Source organism: Lepus europaeus, chromosome 13 (assembly GCF_033115175.1).
Source record: "Lepus europaeus isolate LE1 chromosome 13, mLepTim1.pri, whole genome shotgun sequence".
NCBI lineage: Eukaryota > Metazoa > Chordata > Mammalia > Lagomorpha > Leporidae > Lepus > Lepus europaeus.
This window is the reverse complement of record NC_084839.1, coordinates 51,088,299-51,112,458: the sequence shown is the minus strand read 5'-3', so window position 1 is coordinate 51,112,458 and position 24,160 is coordinate 51,088,299. Positions and strand designations below refer to the sequence as shown.

General features: G+C 45.5%; 1 protein-coding gene across 1 annotated transcript in view; it reads right to left on the bottom strand.

Moving 5' to 3' along the window:
• Window positions 1-24,160, bottom strand: part of EML6 (EMAP like 6) — a 297,135-nt gene that overhangs the window by 125,077 nt on the left and 147,898 nt on the right. Inside the window, exons 6-9 of the mRNA XM_062209442.1 lie at window positions 23,040-23,175; window positions 7,727-7,928; window positions 5,254-5,391; window positions 3,111-3,367 (exon numbers count right to left, since the gene is read on the bottom strand). Coding sequence (XP_062065426.1) covers window positions 3,111-3,367; window positions 5,254-5,391; window positions 7,727-7,928; window positions 23,040-23,175 — 733 coding nt within the window. The remainder of the gene's footprint in view (window positions 1-3,110; window positions 3,368-5,253; window positions 5,392-7,726; window positions 7,929-23,039; window positions 23,176-24,160) is intronic.

Here is a 24,160-nt window from a genome sequence, read left to right as displayed (position 1 = left end):
TTTAAGCAAGCACATGCTCAAGACTCAGTTGAAAGGAGAAAAGAAAGAATGTTTATAAACGGATTATCTCTAACCACGCATATTTACCTGACCTTAATTATTCAGATACTGTGATGCTATCCTTTGCATTACTGATGAGATGACTTTTATTCCTTATTATCAATTTTATTCCCAACACTTTGCTAGATTTTAAAACTTTGGCTAGACATCAAGTTTTCCCAAGATGCTTAGAAATGATTTTTTAAATTCAGACTCAGTAAATTAATAAAATGGATAGACTTTGTTACTTCAAGGTTCTAGGCCCTGAAAACCCACAAAAATTACACTGAAAGCAATGTTATTGGTTGGGGCCCTCAAGGCCTACAGTTGTGTCGAGTATGGGTCAAATGTGGAGCAATCCCCTGTTTCCACCAGCAGGGTAGGGAAGTCTACAGACAGCAAATAAGGGGGAAAATAGATATTTGGGGAAATGCTTAGCCACATAGAATTTTTTCAAAATGAAGACAATAAGCAGGGGTGGACACTGTGGCACAGTGGGTTAAACCACCACTTGGCATGCCCAAATCCCGTATCAGATTGTTGGCTGCAGTCTCAGCTACTCCACTTCGAATACAGCTTACTGCCAATGCACCTAGGAGGCAGTAGATGATGATGACTCAAGTATTTGGGTTCCTGCTACCCATATGAGACCAGAATGTAGCTCCTGGCTCCTGGCTTCAGCATGGCCCAGCCCTGACTGTTGCAGGCATTTGAGGAGTGAACCAGCAAATAGATTTCTCTCTTCTCTCTCTCACTCTGACTTTCAAATAAATCTTTGTAAGAAGACAATTAAGTGCAGCTGGCACTGTGACATCAGGGGTTAAGCCTCTGCATACAACGCCGGTATCCCAGATGAGTGTCGATTCGTATCCTGGGATCCAACTCCCTGCTGACGTGCCTGGGCAAGCACAGGAGGACATCCCAAGTGCTTGGCCCTCTGCACCCATGTGGGAGATATGGATGAAGCTCTTGGCTTCAGCCTGGACCAGTATCAGCTGTTGCAGCCATGGCGGGGGGTGGGGTGGGGTGGGGTGCTGAAAGATCTCTTTCTCCCTCTCTAACTCTGCTTTTCAAATAAAAATCTTCTAAAAATAAAAAAGTATGTTTCTTCATACTTTCTCTCTGAAAATAAACAAATATTTTCAAATGAACAGTCTGTGAGCACAGATGCCCCGATATATTACTTTGTGCACTGTCAAATTGACACCCAAAACTGTAGAGTGCACCAAGATTTTATATAAAGTTCATTTCAAAGACTATGGAATCAGAGAGTCTACAGTGGGAATAGAGTCTTGGATTTCATTTAGTATTCCTGCTTTAAAGATTACAGCCCCAGGAAGTAACTAAGAAAAATTTTCTCTTACACAAAGGTATTTGGAGCTGCATTATTTAGACTAGCCAAGAAACTGAAAGTAAACCCAAATACCTACTAAGTTCTGTTGTGATAAATGAGGTCAGAACTTGTGTTAAAATTTTCCTCTTATATTAAAAAATGCATTAGTCAAAGACTATGATAATTTATTTGTGACATTTTAGTATTGTAAACTAAATGTTACTGATTATTATGCCATATGAATCTCATAAAAGTTACCATGGGAGTCCAATGAGCAAATTTAAACAAAAAAATTTCACATAAGAACTTCCAATTTTGAGGAATTCAGATTCAAGATGAAGCACTGTCACAGTAAACGAGGACCATGCTCCTGAAGTATCTGAGGACCAACATCTGGAGATATTGTCTGGAAGTTCCAAGGTGACCCCAGGGAGTTTCTGATTCTCCCAGCGGCGATCTTTTCTAGTTTCCATGGACTATCCTGCTTCTTTTCACCTCTGAAAGTAAGCAGTCTTCCTAATGATCATAGTATCTCCTACTCTGGCCTGTGAGAGGAGAACTACTGCCTGGCAAGCTAAAACCCACAGATGATACTTCTAGCTCATTTCCATTCATTTCTAACCCTGCAACAGAACGGTGTGCACAAAGCACCAACACAAGTATTACAACTATTTCACATTATCATCACTAACTCACTCAACCTTTTAGAGAAAGACTAGTGAACAGTGAAATCAGCAAAGGAGGAAACAACAAAGAAGGAATAATAGATAAAGCCAAAGACTTGGATAAGGAACGAAATAGATGATGACCCTCTAAATACTTCAAAAGTTGCCTGTGAAACTATTTCAGGTTTTCTCTCCTTTAAAAATTTTGAAATCTATCAAGCGTATACAAAATAGTAGATTACCATAAGGAATAGTGTGTGTACTACCTAACTTCAACAAATCTTATTTTGTCCTTATTACAAAGGAATTTTAGCTGGAAGAAATTTTAGCAATTTTAATTTAAAGAGAATGCTACAAGGGTCTGCATTGTGGCACGCTGGGTTATGAAACCTCCTGTAATGCCAGCATCCCATACGGGAGTGCTAGTTTGGGTCCCAGCTGCTCCACCTCTGATTCATGTCCCTGCTAAGGAGATGGGAAAGGCAGCAGAAGATAGTCTAGGTCTTTGATAAACACTGAAGCACCACACCTCACCCTGGGGCTTTACAAGCACTGCTGTGACAGTCTCGGGCACACGCCCATGTGCACGGTCCTACCAGCAGTGTATGTGGTTTTCTTGTTTCCTCTTCTTGCTATTTAATATTGACAGACTCCTGCCAATCAAACTGTATAAAAAGGTACCTCACCGTTGTTTTAATTATCATTTCTCTTATTTCTACACGTGTTTATTGGTCATTTGAGATATGCCCATATTTCTAGGAGTTGTTCCTTTCACTTATCTTTAGGCAGTCTTTATGTAATCTAGCTATGTAGTCCATTTCCATTATAACAATTGCAAAGATTTATGTCTATTTGATGTCTTATCTTTAAATTTTATTCACACTATTTTGTCAAGTCTTTTTTTTTTTTAAATTTTAATGTGCTCCAATTCATTAACCTTCTGATAGACTGTGGCCTGGGGATTTTATTTCAGACAATATTCCTTCCTGTGAGTTCATGACTTTCTCCTATCTTTTCTTCATGGGTTCTAAGTTTTGCTTTGCACAAACACCCAAGGCCTACTCCTGACTTACAAGGCATTTTGTAAAACAACCGTTCTCCTGCACCATCATTCGTCTGCAAGTATTTACTATCCAGGGACCAATCAATATGCGTGATGAAACTAAGGGACTTGCTGCATTCTCCAATTTTCTTATACCGCTGGGCAACAGCGTAGACGTCTACGGGGCCATCATTGGATCCCACTGCTAGGTAAGAACCATCTGGAGAAAATTTCATTTCATGAATGACTTCTTTTCGATCTTTGATGTGAACGACTTCTGTCATATCTCTGTAAAAATAAAAAGTGAAGTGATCAACAGCAAATCTAGAAACAGAAAACGCAAGTTGTGTTTTAAAATAAAAGTATCAGAGAAAATAGTGTTTTTAAAGGGAGAAAAAAATCTTCAGAAATCCAAAAATTAACTTCTGAGTTTTATAATATGAAATGATATTTAAATTTCATGGCTCATTTAGGAAAATTAATAATAAACATCTTAAATAGTACTCTGGGCTTCCTACGTAAAAACAAATATAATTTAAGATAATTCATATTTGCTTTAATCATCAGCCATATATTATTTTTCCCTACATATTTAAGAAATTGGGGTTTGTAAAACTGTTTCTAAAATATTACATAGGGAAATATTAAATATACTAATGTTAACATTAAAATAAACCCATCTTTTTATACTTCAAGAACAAGAAACCAGTGACTGTTAAGCTTGATGCTTAATGTTACAAAAAACATGGGGGGAAAAAGAAAAGAAAACTGGGGCCACCACTGTGGCATGGCAGGTGAACCCACTGCTTGTGACGCTGGCATCCCACATCACAGTGCTGGATCAAGTCCCAACTACCCTGCTTCCAGTCCAATTTCCTGCTAATGTGCCTTGGAGGGCTGTAAAAGATGCTCCATGTGCTTGAACCCCTCCCATCCATCTACAAGACCTGGATGGAGTCCCAAGCTCTTGGCCTTGGCCTGGCCCAGCCCTGGCTGTTGCAGCTATTTGGCGAAACTAGAGGATGGAAGATTTCTTCTTGTGTCTCTTCCTCTTTCTCTGTCACTTTGCCTATCAAATAAAGAATTTCTGCTCACTCTTGAAAGCTTGTTGAGGTTTTTTTTTTTTTTTCACAACAATGAATCAGAATTATGATAGGCAGGTCCTCTGAACCAATAGATAGCTTCATCAACCCCAAAATAAACTGAGTGCATAAAAATGCCCACTGTTTCTATATCATAATCCTTCATCCATGCTATCATTTATTAAAAGCACCAGAGTGTACTAGAAAGCCATAAAGTAGGTGTGTGTGGGGATTTTACGTCTTGCTTTGAAAAGCCATCACAAAGCAAATCTAGTAATTAGCCATCTTTTCACACATCACTAAGCAAAGAAAGAAAATGTTTGCGTAACTGGTAATGAGAATTTAATGTAAACTGTGCCAAGAGCATTCTTCAAAGCAATACAGAATTTTCTTTGTGCAAAATATGCAGTATTTAATTTAGAGCTGCGTTTCTTTTCTGTAATCACAAAATGTGTGAGCCAAGAGAATGATTGCCTTCAGAGAAATTTTGGGGGTTGGTCTGGAGTTTTGACCAGTAAACATAACATAGTATGGTAGTAAATGTGAAATATTCCACTTTGGTATTGAATAATGGGTAAAAGGGGTCTTTTACTCAAGCTCACCTCTACACATGCGCTGCTCCTGGATACTGCTTTATTCTTTCTCCCTCTTTTCTTGGTTCACTACAAAGCCTACAATCTCTTATCTGAAAGACCTGGGGTAAAGTGTGCTTGGGAACTTGTTATTCATTGGATTTTAGACAGGTTCACATACAACCAACCTGCTACGCAACATCCCCACACGAGAATTGTGCCGGAACCCTGTATTAAACACAATATTTTTGCAGCAAATCACACGACACATTGTTATCTCCATCATGGAGTAACAATGGACCAGAACAGCCTCAAATCAGCTCACTGGGTTAGGCTGTACTGTCAGTTAAGTAACCAAAGAACCTGGGGTCTTCAGAGTGTTTCAGCCTTTAGAATGATAGGCAGTGAAGTGTGGATCAACGGTAGTCCTATCTGAAAGAGTAAATGCAGTGTCCCGAGGTCTTGCCATGGGTTATGACTTGGAGCATCTCTTAATACCATTTTCAGTATCAGCACGTGCCTGACTCGGAGAACGATGAAAGAGCCATCCTTCATGCCCAGCGCCAACTGAGATCCGTCGGGGCTGAAGGCCACGCTGCGCACTGCTTCCTCCATGTTACAGCGGGCGATCAAGGCGTGGTCGGCCAGGCTCCACAGCCTAGGATGAGAACAAAGTGAAAACCGGGCCAAGCCCACCTGTCAGCGACCTGAGGCAGCCCAAGCGCGAAGGCCTGCTCACTCCGCTGGTAGCAACAAGAAAGATCGCAGCAAGTTCACACCAGCTTCGCTCATCACAGCCTTCCCGGCGGGCAGCCTGGGAAGCTAGCTGGAACCTCTATGGGTCATTTTCATCATGTGCAAAACCAAGCAAGAAAGAGAAGATGAGTCAACATTTCCCCATATTTGGAAATGCACAGAGTAAGGAAAATGGACGCACTGCCTCGCACAAAACCTCACTCTGCCCTTTTGAAGTTAAGCTGGCCTCCACTTGCACCAGTAGCTGTCAGTTGGACTTACAGAGGACAGGAAGTGTTTAACTAGTGCGACTGTGGCTAGTTTTTTTTTTTCCCCCAATGTATTAGTGCCTTTCTAATAACTGATATTTAAGCACATAGACGGAGATACACGTCATATCCGTTGGACCCCCCAGAGAGGAAACGTATTGGATACAGAGAGGGGTGAACCATGCTCCTTCTGCAGGGTGGTTCCTAAGCTGGCTGTGTCCTCACAGGCTTTCCCGGTGCCCCGCGGCTCGTGGGGCGGACACGTGGGCGCAGCCACTGCGGCAGAGATGGAGGAGGGGCAGGCGCACTCACACGGAGCTTTGGCAGCCCGGGCTCAGCGCATACCGAGTCCACGCACCTCAAAGTGAGTGAACCTGAACACGGCACTTCAAGATTGCAAATAGGGAGTTACATGTGAGGTGCGATTGTGGGAGCTGGCCTCTATCTCTTAGCACTTCTCTGAAGACAGTCTTCTCTCAACACACAAACAACAACGTCTTCTGAGGGCACCGAGAAACTACAGTTCTGCAATGCAAAAGCAGGAATACGCCACACAGGACACTGTTTCCCTAAGTGTATTCTGCCATGGAGATGGATGAGGGCACCCCCTTTCCAAGGCTGAGTTACACAGGGAACAGCTTCCCGGCCCCTCAGGCAGCCTGCACTGCTCAGCCTAAAGCCTAAGGTATTCTCTCCATATCTCATCCATTATTCATAACCCCATGCTGTTTTTAGCCTGGTGCTATTTTAAGCAACGTGAGGTTTGGCTTTAGTAAAATACGAAGGAAGCACCAGCTCAGAGATCAGTACTATCCCCACCAAGTCTCTAAGTTCATCTTTCTCCAGAAATGAGGGTTTCTATGCTTCCTAAATTTCAACCTCCAATGCAAACACACACTAAAAACTCCAGCCAAATTCATGCATAAGGGGAGCAACTCAGGTTCTGGCAGTCGGGGTTCCCCAGGATCAACACAGTCCCTGAAATACAAAAGCCAAGGTCTTCCGTGAAATCACTTCTTCCTGGGCGAGCAGGAATTGAGCTTCGCAGGTGTTTGAGTAACTTCCTGGCACTGTTTTGGCTGCTCTGGGAAAGAAGAGAGGAAAGGAACAAAGAACAAAGGAAAAGGAGAGCGCAACGAGAAGTACAAACCATGCACATTTATATTGCACGAGGAGACTTCAAACCTTTAGCCTGGTTTACCACGTTCTAGTTTAGCTGTGAAAACCCAAAAGCAGTACCGCATCAATGAATTGCTCACTCTCCCCTGTACTCTCTCCGGCCTGTTTGCTAAGCACATTGACAGCACTACAGGAAACGGAGAAGCACTGGAGTCAGAGGACTAGACTTCACCTGCAGCTTCTAAATGCTACGTTCATGCTTGCAGTTACCGTCTGGATACTGGAGGCAGACTCATTTTGTTCATTTTGCCCCTACTGTGTGCTCAAAGAGTGACAGGAGAGCCACAGCCAGAACCTCTGAGGTCTTAATCAAACTGCCCATTTCTTCAGGAACCGGCACGCTTTAATTTGAGGACAATGCCATTTGAGAATTTCCAAAGAAGTAATTATAATTTATTCACGTGCTCAAGACCACTCTACAGATAGGAACGTAAGTTCTGATGACCAAGAATGAGAGTCTGTGACTAACTCGTGTTAGCACAGGACTAGCACACCAAGGGAACTAAGAGCTCACTCCAGCGGAGTGTGCTTAGCTCCTATGTCGACCTAGAGGGAGAGGAGAAGAAAACCTCAACGATTTTCATGCATTTTTACTTCTTCAATTACATGATTTAAGACAGAACCAGAGAAAACTAAAAATGGTGTCTCAGAGTCAAGAAGCCAACTGCTCTTGAACTAGAACATTCCACTTGGACAGTGTGTGGGTCTGTGCTGTGGTTTGTCCTCAAGTCACAAGCAAATCTCAGCAAAAAGAAACCCATTAGCCCGAGGACGTCAGCCAGGTGATGGCTGCTGTGGCTGGAGCCTCACCTGACAGAGCGGTCATCACTGCCTGTCACCGCCAGCGGCTTCTTGGGGTGCAGGGCCAGAGCCCAGAGTTCCCCCTCGCAGTGGCCCTGCAGGATCAACATGGGCTTGTCTCGCTCTCTCACGATCACTTCAAATATCTCACTGTCCTGGGTCCCTGCTAGAAGGCGGTCACCTTTCCAGCACACACTCCGGATAGAGAGGCCTGACAAAAGGAAACAGATGAATGAAATCAAAGTACCCAAATCACCTTTCACCAGGCTTGTGGCTAGCACTGCACATCTCGGAAGCTCCTGGCGGTGGAGCATCAACTCCACACGGCGCTCTGTATTGCCTCCTTATGTGTGCTCAGCGCTCCCCCCAGCCCGTGTGATCCGGTATGCTACAGTTATGGCTCACTCTTCTGACTTGGAACATCTCTTCGTATGCTTTATAGCACCATGTGCTGTAAGGACATTGCAAGGTGAACCTGAGAGGACAAATTAGTCTTTACAAAAACCTAACTCTATTTGAAATAATTTCCTTCTGATTTGCTATGAAAAAGTTAGCAATCACTTCTACCTTTAGGATGCTAAAATGGTGTTAAAATGACATGCTGGTGATACAGCTGAGTAGTTAACTGCCCTATCAGGCAACATTAGTATATATTGTGATAAGAACCTAGACTCATTTGACCGGATCAACAGATGCCCTATGTCCCAGAAAAATGCAAATGAAACTCTAGCTTCAGCTCAAAATGCCATCAAACACCTGTCAGGGAAGACGTGATTCTACTTACCAATTCATGGAATCTTCCCTAAAAGCGTAACACTCCTTTTAAATCCAACATTCGGTCCTGCCTAGGAAGTCCTTGGCTGCCTCGACTTCTGATCTCTTGATCTGCCTGCAGTCTGTTCCATTCCCTACTCCTTTTTACGCAGGAAGTGAATTTTCTCACGTCTGAGTTAGAAATATGGGAGCAATTTCACTTTATTTAAACCAGGAGGAAGATGTGGAAAACTTTGCCACCCGAGTTGCCTCCCCGTCTTTGGCGAGGAGATTCCCAGAAGCTCAGGGTCCAGGTGCTACTCCTGCTCCGTATGTGATCAGACACCCAATGGGGTTCCTTCCTCTCTAGGCCCAGTTTTTTTTCCCTGAAAATATAGCCTGTGACTACAGGGTCCAGGAGTCTCCCTTAAAGTAAATGAAGACTCCGAAAATCAATTAAAGTATTTACTGAGAAAAAGTAGTTTTACTAATGTTGAAAGACCTATTCAGTAGTTTTCTCAAAAATATTTTCAAATATAAAATTCTAAGAACTGTTTATTATAAAATGAGAAGTTCAGGACAGAGGAATGAACAGACAGACCACAGACCATTTTAGGACAGTGAATCTCTTCCATGAAATACGGTAATGATGGACAGGTGTCATTACACATCTGAAAAAACCCATAGAATATCACACCAAGAATGAACATTAACGTCAACTCTAGATTGTGGTGACACTGATGTGTCAGTGTAGGTGGGGGACACTATGCATACATAGGGCCAGGGGACAGAAGGGACTCTTCATTCAGTTTTGCTGTGAGCCTAGAATTACTCCATGTAGATAGATTTGGGGTCAGTGTCGTGACCCAGCAGGTTAAGCTGCTGCTGAGATGCTGGCATTCCACAGAGGCACTGGTTCAAGTCCTGGCTGCTCCACTTCTGATCCAGCTTCCTGCTAATGCACCTGGGAAAAGCAATGGAAGATGACCCAACTAGGGCCCTGAACTCTCGTGGAAGACCCAAAAGAAACCCCTAGCTCCCTGCTTCAGCCTGGATCAGCCCCACTCATTGCAGCTGTTAGGGGAGTGAACCAGTGCTTGGAGGTTCTCTCTGCTTCTCTCTCCCTCTCCCTCTCCTTAACACTGTCTGTCTGTCTGTCTGTCTGTCTCTCTCTCCCTAACACTGTCTCTCAAATAAATAAATAAATCTTTCTTTTTTTAAATCTATGGGGGCTGGCACTGTGGCGTAGCAGGTAAAGCTGCCACTGACAGTGCCAGCATCCCATATGGGCACCAGTTCAAGTCACAGTTGTCCCACTTCCGAACTAGCTCTCTGCTATGGCCTAGGAAAGCAGAAGATGGCCCAGTTACTTAGGCCCCTGCACCTGCATGGGAGACCCAGAAGAAGCTCCTGGCTCCTGGCTCCCGATCTGCCCAGCTCCAACCATTGCTGCCATTTGGGGAGTGAACCAGCGGATAGAAGATCTCTCTCTTTATACCTCTCTGTAACTCTACCTTTCAAATAAAATAAATTTTTAAAAATCTATGAAAAATTCAGTGAAATGCTAAGGCAGATCGAACGTTGGGGTGTATGGGCATCCTTACTGTAATCTGCAATGTAATTGCCTCACTGTGGTTTGGCAAGGACCAAATGAAACATTTTTTTTTTTTTTACTAAAAAAGGTTAACTAAAAGAAAAATGGAAGCTCTAGGCTATTTCCATATGAGCTATCTCTCCTTGCTCTGAATTCATTGTTACACATCTTGAAATGGAAGGAAAAAGCACACAGGCAGATATGAGAGTCTGTGAGGAGCGAGTAGGTACCTTGGCAACAGCTAGTTCAGGGTCAATCCCTCAAAAATCCTCCACTGTCAACACCAGGATGAGTTCAAGGATGGCAAGGACAGAGGCGGGGTGAGGGCAGCGGGAACGGGACTGTCAGCCCACAGGGCACACAGCTCAGTGGCGAGCGAGCCACATCGCCCAGCAGCCGCCAGCCTATTGTCATCATCCCTTTCTCGGGCACCTCTTTGCCCCCACCCGTGAACTGGCACACTCTTGATTGCTTTCTTGAATTTTTCATAGCTTCTGCTGGGGGCTGACTGACAGGAGGGGCTTAGCTTGTGGTTTCAGCAGCCTTGGCTATAATTGTATCATAGAAGCGGTGTAGCACTTATCCTCCGGTGTCATCAGGAAGCACAGAGAGCTACTGACACTCCAACATCAGCAGAGGAATCTAATAATTTACTGGTCTATTCCATTCATTGTTCGCTTCCTCTCTTTACAGTGCAAGGTCTGTGAAGGTTAGAGCTTCATCAGTTTTATTTCCTGCTGTGTTCTCGGAACCTTGTACAGGGGCTAACACACAGTACAAACTCATTGAGCACTGCTGAACAAATGAAATAAAACAAAAACATTTGCATCCTTGAAATACTCGGGAAAAAATACTATGGCTGTCCTCAGTGAGTACACTCAAAGGAGGAGGGTTGTACTCATTTAAACCTTGTTGAGCACCTACTATGTGTCTGACGCTAGAGTTTGAACAGTGTACAAGCTAGGGCCCTGTACAATTTACATTTAAGGGAGGGACCAGACATTTTAAGAAAATGTCTACACATCAAAAACCAGCTAAAATATGTACATTTGACTGTGCATGTCTACATATCTAAGTACAGATATACACGTTATCTATTGTAGTGATAATAACATTATAAATCCTCAAACCAGTCTTTCTGTAACTCCCCTGATGGTTTTAAAGATAAGCAGGCCTGGACTCTATGGCTTCATCACAAGCCTGAACACACCAACCCTCCCCCCTTCCTCCAACAGCTAATCTGCTCACATAATCCTAAATGGCTTGAAAACTGACTACTCCCAAGGACTTGGCATTGTATCTGGTCCAGCATACAAACATTTGGTCTCCACACTGACGCCACCATCCTTAAACCTTGCCTGGGGAAGCAAAGTCAGAAAGGTACCAAGAAATCCGCAACTTACTGCCTGGAACTGACTGCTGTTAACATTTACTTTTTTTTTTTTTTTTTTTTTTAAAGAGGCTTAGGAACAAAGAACCTTCTAATGCAGCCCTGCCTGAGGAGCTGGGCAAGTTACCCCATTCCCAGTGGTTTCAGACAGTGAGGTTCTTGGTTTGTTGGAAAAGAGCACTAGGGCCTGGCAGAGTGGGGGCCAGGTAAGGGAGACCACGAGGCAGCAGTTTGAAGATTCCCCCTCCGTGGCTCCCTCATCACCTCACATCTGTTTTACATGAGTTTTCATTTGAAAAAGGCTTCTTGGCAAACTAACCAAGGCAAGGGAGACTTAGCAAAAGCAACGGGGTTAAACTAACATGGGTTAAACCCAGCTCAATACAGGAAAGAGTTGCTCCCTTTGTTTTTTATAGCAGAAATTTAATGAGCTGTGAATACGCTCTCACAGACCAACTCACACTCTCCATAAACACTCAGTTCATCAACCAGATAAACTGAATTTTGTCACATCAGACCCCAGGGAGGCTATCTCCACGTCTAACTATGGGTCAACTTTCACTCCCAAGATACGCAATTTAGATAAAAATTACTTCTGTAAGACAAATCAGAGGGTAGAGAGCTGTATTTAAGTTTCCTAATAATGTTCTATTTTCCTCCCTAAGCCTCCTCCCGCTCTTGAGGGTGGAGGAGAGAACTGCTCAGCCTTGTCCAAACACACTCTGGAGACCAGCAGGTGCCTGACGATCTCTCAAGAGCATTTCCCTCGTCCCGTCCACCTGGACTTGGTCTTAACTTCCGTGACACCAATGCAGACAGCAGGGTGTCAACACGGCATCCTGGCTGGGCTAGCCAAGGCAGCCATTGCATTGCATTCTTTGTCTTATTTGGAATATGGTTTGAAAGCCACTAGTAGCAAAGAAAGACAGCAAAATCATCCTAGTTACTTCAAGTCAAAGAAATTCTCTCTTTCTGAAAAGCAGACACTGTGGGCATATCTGACTGTTTAGAACTGAGGGCAGTTTGCTAAATTGATGAGGTGCTCACTTCCTGGACCACTGCAGCCCTTCCCTGCCCCTGGTTCTAAGAAACATCGCTCTCTGGCCTGCGTCTGTGCTAATATGGCCAGCAGATGGCAGTAGAGAGCAAACCACCCATTTAAACCTAAAAATCCTCTAAGGCTGAGACAAAATTCTTGGCAGCCCTTTGCCCTGGTTTTACCTTCAGACCAGACAGTGGAAAACAGAATCCTGCTAATCCTCTCGGCTTCAATCCTGAGGCATGGGCACAGGGAGACCTTGTCCACAAATATCCAAACAGATCTCATGGGTAAAGCACACTGCTTATTTCCTCCTGCCCATTCAGCAAGGTGTTAAGTACCTAGTCTGCATGTATACCCCAAACCCTCAGTGCCCCCAAGCTGTGTGACATGGTAAGCTGTCCAATCTTTCAAATCTTCACTTCCCCATCTGCAAAGCAGAGATCATATTAACACTTGGAAATGCACAGTAGCACAGTCAGCCCACTGTCTGGTCTTAATCAAAATAAAAGTAATGACAATTGTCACCAGCAGGTTTTTGTGCTTTGCCAGAGTCTCCTTCATTAAGTTTATGTTTCAATGGAGAACAGCTTGTTCTCTATGGGGTCCGATTCTAGCCCCACGGAGTGAGCACCAGAGGCCTGCAGTTTCCCGCATGTCTCTTAGTCATTCCTTCGGGTTACAACTCCTTTGCTGACGCTTGCTATGATTTCATTGGGTTAGCATTGCAAATTCATATGGAAAGGCTATGCTCCAACACACAGAGAGATAAAACAACCTTTCCCCCTAACTATTTTTTTAAGATTTATTTTATTTATTTGAAAGACAGAGTTATAGAGAGAGGTAGAGAGAGAAAGAGAAGTCTTCCATCTGCTGGTTCACTCCCAGGATGGCTGCAAAAGCTGGAGCTGCGCCTATCTGAAGCCAGGAGCTTCTTCTAGGTCTCCAACATGGGTGCAGGGGCCCAAGGACTTGGATCACCTTCTACTGTTTTCCCAGGCCATAGCAGAGAGCTGGATCAGAAGAGGAGCAGCTGGGACTAGAACTGGTGCCCATGTGGGAGGCTGGCACTTCAAGCCAGGGCTTTAACCCACTGCGACACAGCGTTGCCTGCCCCCCCCCAATTATTTGGCATGAGATAGGGAAAGTGGCAGAAGAAGGTGGACCTGGTACCTAAGAGTGTTTTAAATCTGGTGCTACCATTTGTGGTATACTAGGTTAAGCTGCCACCTGCAGCACTGGCATCCCATATGGGCGCTGGTTCAAGTCCTGGCTACTCCACTTCTGATCCAGCTCCCTGATCATGAACTTGGGAAAGCAGCAGAAGGTAGCCCAAGTCCTTGGGCCCCTGCACCCATGTGGAAGACCTGGAAGAAGCTACCAGCTCCTGGCTTTGGCCTGGCCCAGTCTTTGCCATTGGGGCCTTGGGGGGAGGGGAGAGTGAACCAATGGTTGGAAGATTTCTGTCTCTCCTTAACTCCTACTATCAAAATAAATAAATAAATCTATAAACTTAAAAAAAAAATCTGATGCTCAAGACCTGAGAGATGGTCAAGGGCCAAGGGCAGCTGCTTTCAACCCACACCATGTATCAGAATCTATAGTGTTTAAAAAAATATAGATGCCAGGGCTCCATCGAAAGAGCCCTCTCAATGGTCTGGAGTGGGGCTAAGCAGAGTTATTTTTAGCTCCCTAGGCCTGAGAAGCACTGCCTGCCAAGCCGTCCCCCAGCTGGAGTGTGCTCAACCTGCAGTGAGATTGTTGCACACTCTGAGGGCCAGGCTGCATCGCCAGGTGCTTTGAAGGTCGTGGGCTTCCAGCCGCACATCGGCAAACTCCGCCCCAGTGGGTGAGAAAGCCCAAAGCCTGGTGAGCACACTGCAAGACGACAGACCACTTCTCAGAGCTGCACTAAGTCAAACAAGCAAACCCTGGCAGCGGGCAGTGAGGGTCGGCCCGGACATCGCCCAGCCCCACTCCCGAGAACACTTTCGATGACTCAGGATGAGTTACTGTCATTAACTCTGCAGACAGTGCCAGGCCCTCAGTGGGGCCAGGAGGTATCTGTTGAATAAACGAGCAAGTTATAGCAGAGAAGGTTCCTGTGACCTGCCTGAGGCTCAGAGCCAACAAGCCATAGAAACAAGAGGAGGACTCAGGCTGTTCCCACAAAGGTATTCCGGACTTCTGCGGCCACACAGGGCGTGGGACCAGAGCTCACACGACACAAGGTGATGCTGCCTCCTGCAGCCCTGACCTGATGAAGGATGCACTACCAAGGAGTGTCTGGGTCCAAGATAAAGGGTAGTGAGAGTGAGGAGGAGCGAAAGGGATGGAGATGCTACGGCAAAGCAGCAGCAATCTCCAAAGCCCGGCTCCTTGCCTGTCCTCTGGAGCAGGTGCCAAGGCCACTTAAGGAGTCTGGAGCCTGGACTAAGCAGCTCTCTGCTTGCCAGGGTATCTGTTATCTTGAGGGTAATGCCGAAGGCACAACATGGGAACCTGAAGGACTTGAGAGAGATGACGTGCACCTTCCCAGGGATTCACAACCACATACGACAGCGGAACAGGCCTGGCCTCAAATTTTGGGGCGCCCTACAAAATGGAAGCGTGGGGCTCCTTACTCAAAAACGCAGAAGAATTTCAAGACAATGACAGCAAAGCACTCAACTGAGCACGGGGCCCTGTGTGACTGCCCAGATCTCAGGCCTGAGCAGCCAGGCTTCCCGGGATCGGCTGCAGGTGCAGTGGGGTCCCTCGTGTGGAGCGCTTAGCACAAAGGCCGCCGCACAGGGGGCACTGGGCGCTGCTGCAGGGGTGTCACAGGGCCTCCCCACAGGCTGCGCCAGCGCAGCTCCTCAGATGCTCTCCAGACCCTACTTAGCAGCACGGCCAGGTCCCGCTGCTCCGGAGTACAGGGTGCTCCGCCAGGAATTTCTAGGACGACTCCGAAAATGACTCCAAAATATCCCTGGTGATTTCAAAACCTACCCCCACAGAACCCCAAGCCCTCGCACCACAGCAGTTCCGAAGCGTTCCCACAGCCTAACGGGACCTCAGGTCACAGAAAACCAACAGCCACGCCCCTCACCTCCCACCCAGGGAAGGGACACCAGGCTGACTTTAAATGTGGCTGGCTCAGGAAGAGCGGTTACAGGGCAGTTACCCACAGAAGGAGCCCGTGAGCCAGGCCCGTCTCCTTTCTGCCCACTTCACGCACAGCCTGAGCCAACAGGCCACTGTCCCAACGCTACACTCCTCACCATCCCCAGCTCTCGCCTCTGTGGCCAGACCCCAGCAACTTGGCAATGAGACGGGGGGCCCAGATCCTGGGAGACAGAGAGCACTCGGGGTGAATGAGGACAAAGAGGACAACAAGCAGAGGGCCAAGTGAGGAAGCCACCCAAGGGACCAGGAGAAAAACAGGACACACTTGTTTTGCTTCTACCACGAACAAGGATGTCTCAAACTTCAGAGCTGGTTATCTGAATGCTCCATACCCGAGGTTCTGAAGTTTGACACAATTAACATTTGGCCTGGGGAAATTCTTCACCATAGTCCCTGTCCCGGCCTCTGATGAAGAAAAAATAACAGGAAATATGAACAGAGAAGGACCCCATGCTCCCACCTCCAATCCCACCTCACCCCACCTGCTTGCTTTCTGTGTGCAGTAGTGACCATGCCACTGGCCTCCCTAAACCTGCTCTGTGACCTCCTATCATTGTCACGTGGGCCTCATGTTCTGCAGGTTGACACAGAGACCCAGTTATCTGATCCTCCTTCTGCAGACATCTCCCCCAAGCTCCACACGGCGGCTGGGCAGCACTTTTCATTCACTTGTCCCACAGCTCTTTCCAGGACTCCGGCATGTGCCACGAACTGCTTTAGAGCTTGGGAGGCATCAGTGAAAAAAAACAGGTTCATCACCCTTGCAGAAACAGACAACGGCCCTAACACATGGTGAATTTTACATCATATTAACAAGATGAGAAGCAGACCTGGGAGAAGGGGCTCAGGAGCATCTACAGCGGTGGGGGCAGGGCAGGTTTAAGTCGCCCTATGAGCAGGCTTCATCTGAACAAAGGGTTGAAGGGAAGAGGGAAAGAATGAAGCAGATTCTTGGGGACAGCGCTGTAGAGGAAGCAGAGCTGAGGGCTGAGCCAGCCTGGACAGACAAGGAGCAGCTGGAGCAAGCGAAGGAGGAACGCACAGTAGTGGGGCGCCTGCCGCACAGAGCCCCCCGATTCTTTCACCTAGATAAGTGGGCAACCAATGCAGGCCTTTGACACAAGGCATAAAGTGATCTGGGGCTCTTGTAAGCTTCAAACCATCCCTCTAGCTTTGAGGCAGAGAACAATGGCTGCAGCAGGGACACATGTTGTACAGCAACTGCATACCCTTTGTGACAGATGATGGTTGGCCTGGACCAGGGAGGGGGCAGTGGAGAGATGCCAAATCTAGGAAGGGACATCTTGAGTTCTGGGGACTGCGGCTTCCAACTCTCACTCAGTGATTGACCTAATGCAGGCTAGCTCTGGATTCCGAGTTTATAGCTCTTTAGGAAAAGCAGCAACTCAATAAGCAGGTGTTGCAGGTAAAACTAACATAATATCCACCCACAACTGCCCAACAAAATGTCAGGATGACTGAAGCAGGTTTTCAGAACTGCCTATGCAGTCCCTTGGCACGCATCAGGCACCTAGTACATGCTTAATAAATGTTTACTGAATGAATAAATCAGCGAATACACCTGCTACTGTGTGAATAATTACTGTATGCCTTTAGACATAATCATTTACAACCATTAACTCAGAGTATTTTATCACCATAGAAGTAATTCATTTTGGCTGACTTGCTTTAAGAATTTATTTTTGGCTTCCTTTGTCACTGCTATAAGTCACTTAAGCTTCATTATTGTACCCAGATCATAATTTTTTTTAAATGATCAGACTCAAAATGCACTGTTACAAAAGTTTGATGTGAGGGGGCTGGTGCTGTGACGTAGCTGGTTAACGCCTTGGCCTGAGGCACTGGCATCCCATTTGGGCACTGGTTCGAGACCCAGCTGCTCCATTTCCAATCCAGCTCTCTGCTATGGCCTGGGAGAGCGGTACAAGATGGCCCAAGTCCTTGGGCCCCTGCCCCCATGTGGTAGACCTGGAAGAAGCTCCTGGCTCCTGGCTTTGAATTGGTGCAGCTCTGACCATTGTGGCCAACTGGGGAGTGAACCAGCAGATGGAAGACCTCTCACTTTCTCTGCCTTTCCTCTCTCTGTGTAACTCTGACTTTCAAAGAAAGAAATAAACCTTAAAAAAAAAAAGTTTGGTGTGAGATATGAGTTAGTGCGCCAAGTCCACAGTTAAGCTTAATGCTAATGGCCCTGAGCCCCATTTGACTCATGTGAGGTGAAAAAGTTCCTTAGGCTGATATCCGATGTCTCTCCCAGGTTGAAAATTTCAGAATTTGGCATTCACCAAAGACATGTACTTTAGGTTTCCCATCTTAAATATCTGAAATCCCTTGGTGCCAGGTGCATTTTAAAATTCAGGAAAAAAAAATTCTAATTGAGATTCATAATATGTCCAATGGGATCTAGGGCAGCACCTTGAAATTCAAATACTTCTGCAAAGCACACTATGAATATTCACACACATGAAGGCTCTAAATAGCCTCATATCCATGCAGATCACGTTTTGTTGCCAAATTGGTTATAAAAACATCTCTGATATTCTAAAATTTTAGGCTTTCAGAATTACAGAGGAAGTATCCTGGATGTATCAGGTTGTAGGTTTCTACCACCATGTTGCCAGAGAAAGCTGGCTTCAACACACACCAGAGAGCAAAACAGTGGTAGCTCACAAAAGATGTACAAGTCACCAAGGGAAATCAAAGCTGTAACTCCTTTGATTGAGAAATGGTCTCAGCGATGTGAAGCACTCTTGGACTAAGCCGGGGGGAGGAGGTAGCCCCGAGAATTAGTTCTGGCCTTACTGATTCTTGTTGATGCGATCATGACCCATCACTAAGCTGATTCACACCGATTTCAAGTAGGGTTAATTGTTTTCATTAAAGTCAAGTGTCTTAATTAGCTCAAGCTTGACTATAAAAATCTAAGAGAATTGATAGTGTCTCTCTGTAACAAAACCCTAAAATAATTTTCCCGAGCTTATATTCATCTTAGTTCATTTCAAAACTGCTCTTTCTTGGTGTCCAACAGTTAATAGTTATGAGATGATGCAAATGTATGCAAATTTTCCAAATACTTGCATAGAACAACTCAGAAACTGCCAGATTCATTTTCTAAGTTTTTAAGGGGTTCAAAAGAAGAACTGAGACAATTTTGCAGGTAGTGCTGTGATCTTCACAAATGTACCTGGATCCTCAAATGCTAGCAGTTACTTAATTTAAATATTTTTAAGTTGAAGGAACACAGAAAATCATCAGTACCATCTCATGGGAACTAGAACATGGCCATGATTCAGTCTCTTGCTAAATTTGTTTAGAAAGCTGTTTGGCTGTTTGAGTAAGATGAGAAATCACCTTATTTCCATGGAAATGAATTCAGAAGTCATTGTTATACCAACAGCAAAAATGTGGAAGAAAGCTCATTCAAATCAAGCTCTTATAAAAATAAAACCATCCACCCATGTACCTTCGTGTCCAAACTGAGAGTGGAGAAGTTCTAACACTGCTCCGCTGGACTTGCTCCTTCCCAGGGTACTTCACGCCCATTTTTGAGGCACAGCACAGGTGGAGACGGTCATGACTTCTTTCAGGTGTGGGTCAGGGAAGGTCAAAGGACATCCAAACAACTTGTGTCCACTCCACCACCTCCTCTGCTTTGTCCTTTTCCCATCCTCTCTCTCTCTCCCTCATCTTTAACCCCAATGCTCTCTGAAAATACTCCAAGGTTATGCTATTCCTAGCTGAAGAGGACCCTGGAACAGAAAACTGCTTACATTTTCATCACTTGTAGTCTCCCCCTCAAATCCTCTCATTTTAAGTCCTGGATCTGTGCTCGGTCTCCTACCTTACTTCGGTTTCGAGGCACACCTTACGCTCTGGGTGGCTCGGGCAGCTGTTCTCAGCACCACAGGAGGGCCTATTCTGATCATCTCTGCTATCCCAAAACCCTGCCAAGAGACTTCTAGACTCCACTGCGCCCTTGCTCTTTCTCTGTGATGATGGCGCTAAGGCTTGGCTGAGGACAGAAGACCATCTCTGAAGGCTGTCCAGAAGCTTTCCTAGGCCTGGCCCTGTGTACACTGGCTCAAGGACTCCCCGAGTTCGGGCTTGATACACAGGCCACATTTAGGTTGTTAGCAACAGTTCAACCAGAAGAGTCAGAAGTCTGTTGGCACAGGCACCAATGGTGGAGAATGAGTTTAGCTCAGTGCTGTGTGGACAAAATTTAATATTCCAGTAGTTAAAACTTACTTTAATGTGTGAAAAAAAAACCCTGCATACTCAACCTGTGATTTCAGGTATTATAACTTAGCATAAAAAGCAATTTAAAAATACATCCTAATGTCACTGTAGAGTATTAAATCAATAAGATAACTTGTAGTGACAGTAATTCTGAAAATTAAGAAGGTGGCTGCATGTGGAGCAGTTCTCCCTACGCTCTCCCAGGAGCTCCCTCCTCACTCACACCCCTCCTGTGACTCCCTAGGGCTCAAACTCCATCACAATCTATGTCATCCTTTCAAAGCAAGTCCATTCCTCCCCCTCCCAAAATACAGGCTACTGTGCAATTACTCATCCCTCTAACATGCATGCGAACTCCTCTCTCTGTCAAACTTCCAGTCCAGGGCTCCAAGGGCATGTCCCACATGATGCAGGCTTGTTTAGCCATGGTGCACCTCCCAGATCTGCTCTGATCTTGCCAGGGGTGTATGTGGCAATCTGTTGAGATGGATATCAGGTGAATGATGTCCCTGACTGTCCTCCTGTGACTATGGGGACAGGAGCTAGCCATTGGGTTGGCTGTATACAATCAATACAAATCCCTGGTTGCACAGATGCTCATTCAGAACTGGCCTCTGAACTGTCTTTGAAAGCCAGGGTCAAGGACTCGGCATCAGGCAGCAAAGGATAGCAGGAAAACTTAATGAAGGCTTCTGAGCTGACCTTCATGCTTTAACATTTCCATCTTAATTATGTGACACAATTTTTGGATGAGTTGGGTAAAGCAACTGCCAAAAATGAGTCATCATTTCTGGATGGTTCTCTCCAATGTTTTGCAAATTTATGGTCAAGAATCCCATCTAGCAAGTTAACTTATCAGTTATCTCAGAACCTGTTGGCAATTGGTTTACCCCAAAGGACACACCAAGAAATTCCAGGCATTTTTGGCTATTTTACTAACCCTTTTTGGGGGGGACCGGGGCTTGTTCTTAGGGGTCCTTGAGCACTTTATCTGTTTGAAATTAGCCATGGTCTATGGAAGAGAACTTAAGGATTCTGACCGTCTCCTTGGGGACACTCTGAATTGGAAACCAAACTACATCTTCCTATGCCCACCCCAAGCCTAAATTCAGTAATGTGTCCACACCAGGGTCAGAGCTTTCATGAAAAGGGAAATGGGAAATCTCCAGATTAGCTGACCACAAATACACTTTCTAAAATAACAGTTATAGAAAGAAACAGAGCTCCAGGAATAAATAGGAAGTACACTACCCAGCTCACCTCCCTGCTGGTCAATTTTTAACAAGTCTGCTGGACATGTCATTGAAAGAGGACAGCAGTCAATGTGACGCAGTCCATGGTTCCTTCTCCCAGTCCCCAAACCCGTCACAGGCCAGCAGAGTGCACTGCACGTGGCTGGGCCCAGGGAGCCACATCTGGGGCGGCATCAGTCCACATGAGGGCGTCATGACGAAGGATGATGGAGGAATCCTAACGTACTCTAGGACTTCTGAGGCCCCCGGGCCTCATGTCACTCAGGAAATTTCTCAACACTGGGACTGACTCCTCTCCACTTGATCAACAGGACTTCTTCCGATGGCGGATGCCACGTCTCACAGACCTGGGCACTCCCCTTTAGTGGTGGTGCCAGGAGCCTAAAGTGAGGTCTAGGCCCACCTGGGGTTATGAACAGGACTTCCTTGCCTGTGCTCTGAATATTCCCATTGCCGAGACTGCATCTCATTTTTCCTATTTACACTTTCTGCTGCAATGTCTCTCAGTCTTTTTCGTAAAAATAGTAACAGACCTATCATGAGAATTTGAACGCACACACACACATATATGTACTTTTTTTTTTTTTGACAGGCAGAGTGGACAGTGAGAGAGAGACAGAGAGACAGAGAGAAAGGTCTTCCTTTGCCGTTGGTTCACCCCCCAATGGCTGCTGCGGCTGGCGCACCGCGCTGATCCGAAGCCAGGAGCCAGGTGCTTCTCCTGGTCTCCCATGGGGTGCAGGGCCCAAGCATTTGGGCCATCCTCCACTGCACTCCCAGGCCACAGCAGAGAGCTGGCCTGGAAGAGGAGCAACCAGGACAGAATCCGGCGCCCCAACCGGGACTAGAACCCAGTGTGCTGGCGCTGTAAGTGGAGGATTAGCCTATTGAGCCATGGCGCCAGCCACACACATATATATAAATTTCTTTGTATCCTGAGGTTGGTCCTGGCATTATCCTCATTTTATAGATGAAGAAATAGAAGCCCAAACACGTTAAGAAAGGACCAAAGTGGGCCAGCGCCGCGGCTCACTTGGCTAATCCTCCACCTGCGGCGCCGGCACCCCGGGTTCTAGTCCTGGTCGGGGTGCTGGATTCTGTCCCGGTTGTTCCTCTTCCAGTCCAGCTCTCTGCTGTGGCCCGGGAAGGCAGTGGAGGATGGCCCAAGTGCTTGTGCCCTGCACCCGCATGTGAGACCAGACGAAACACCTGGCTCCTGGCTTCGAATCGACGCAGCGTGCCGGCCTCAGCGCGCCAGCTATGGCAGCCATTTGGGGGGTGAACCAACAGAAAAAGGAAGGCCTTTCTCTCTGTCTCTCTGTCTAACTCTGCCTGTCAAAAAATAAAAAAAAAAAAAAGACCAAAGTGTTAAATCTTGGGTTAAGTTTGGACTTGATCTGTGGCCTCCTAACTCTGAGCCCATGCTCTGAGCCCCTATTAGTATGGTGGCTATTCGCTTAAAGATTTTTTAAAAATCATTTGTCTCATTTTTCCCACCATTTACTTGTTTCATTGTTCACTTTTAGCGGCAGAGCACAGTCACATAGAGGGTGACCAACTTGTCCATTACATCTCAGTTTTATCATGGAAAAACCCCATCTCCTAGGAAACCACTCAGTATCTTTAATGCGATTTTGTTTCTCTTTGCTGTAGGACCAGGGCTGGTACCTACAGATATGTTTGTGTGAATTAGGAAGAAGGGTATTCATTTATTTTTAACAGATTATTAATATTGTAGTCAATGTACTATGAAAACTCCTTTAAATCCCTCACAGAAAAAAGTGGTTACAATGAAAGAAAAATGCACAGCATACATCATACTGAACATTCTCAGAGTGACGGGTAAGTAGTGACACATCAATTACCTTTATACCCTTGCTCTGTCTCCCTGAGGTCAATTTTGGTTATCGGTTTGAAGTCCGTGTCCCATAACCGTATACAACCGTCTCGCCCACCAGTGGCAAAGCCTTCTTCACACGCATACATGCTGAAGATTCCAGCCTAAAGATTAAAATCAGTCAGGTTCAATGCTGCAGCCATCCTAAATGGTCATTATAGTTCAGTCCTTATGATTAACAAACACAACTAGGCAAAACAAAAACTAAACTAAGGACAACTTGCTCTCTAATGAAACGTTAACAATGGACCGAGCAGCCATTTACAAAATCCTTCATCACAGTTTAGTCCCCAAGTAGTCATAGCCAGCAAAGCTCACTAGCTCCAGCATCCCTTTGCCATTATCAAATTTATGGCCAAATAATAAGGTAGGAGCACCTTGATTAAATCAGGTATGGACACCATCAGTTTCTTTATCTGGCGATTGACCTTTCTACAGAAAAGACAACTGTGGGATGTTTCATATGAGTTGCTTCCAAAGTAACCAAGTACAGATATCAGGCTAGAAGATGTTTTTTCCTCCCCACATCTCAATTATTTTCCTGTGGAAGAGCACCTTTAAGTTACAAAACTGCTTTCTCTGGTTTGTTCCAAAGTGCTACAAGCATATAGCGTTGACGTAAGATTTGGTGTAAAGAGAAATTAGGACATTAAGGCAGCTGGTTTTGTGAATGAGGGCAAATACTGACCTTCTAATAGTTTTAAGAGCTCTTTCATAATTAGCAAAGCCCAGAAAACTGTTCTTCAACATACAACACAATGAAAAATCTCAAGCTTCATAGCACTTTTGCTGAGTTGCTTCAGCTTTTCTTCACAGTAAGAGCAATAAGGAATCAATTTGAAGTCAGCTAAAGGTCTGTGAGGTTTCTGGTAACATTTTGCTCACTATCCATTCACCACACTAGGTGCTACCTTTCACCTCATCTCCCCAGTGGCCCTGGCATTTTCAGTTTAATCATCTACAGATATGACAATGTAACCAGTTTCGTATCTATCAAAAGAGCCCAGAGTAATAAGAAGTTTGCACCTATTTTTACTGAGCAGATTTTTAAGGGAGGAGGTTCTTCACGGTTTGTTTGCTGTTGATGAG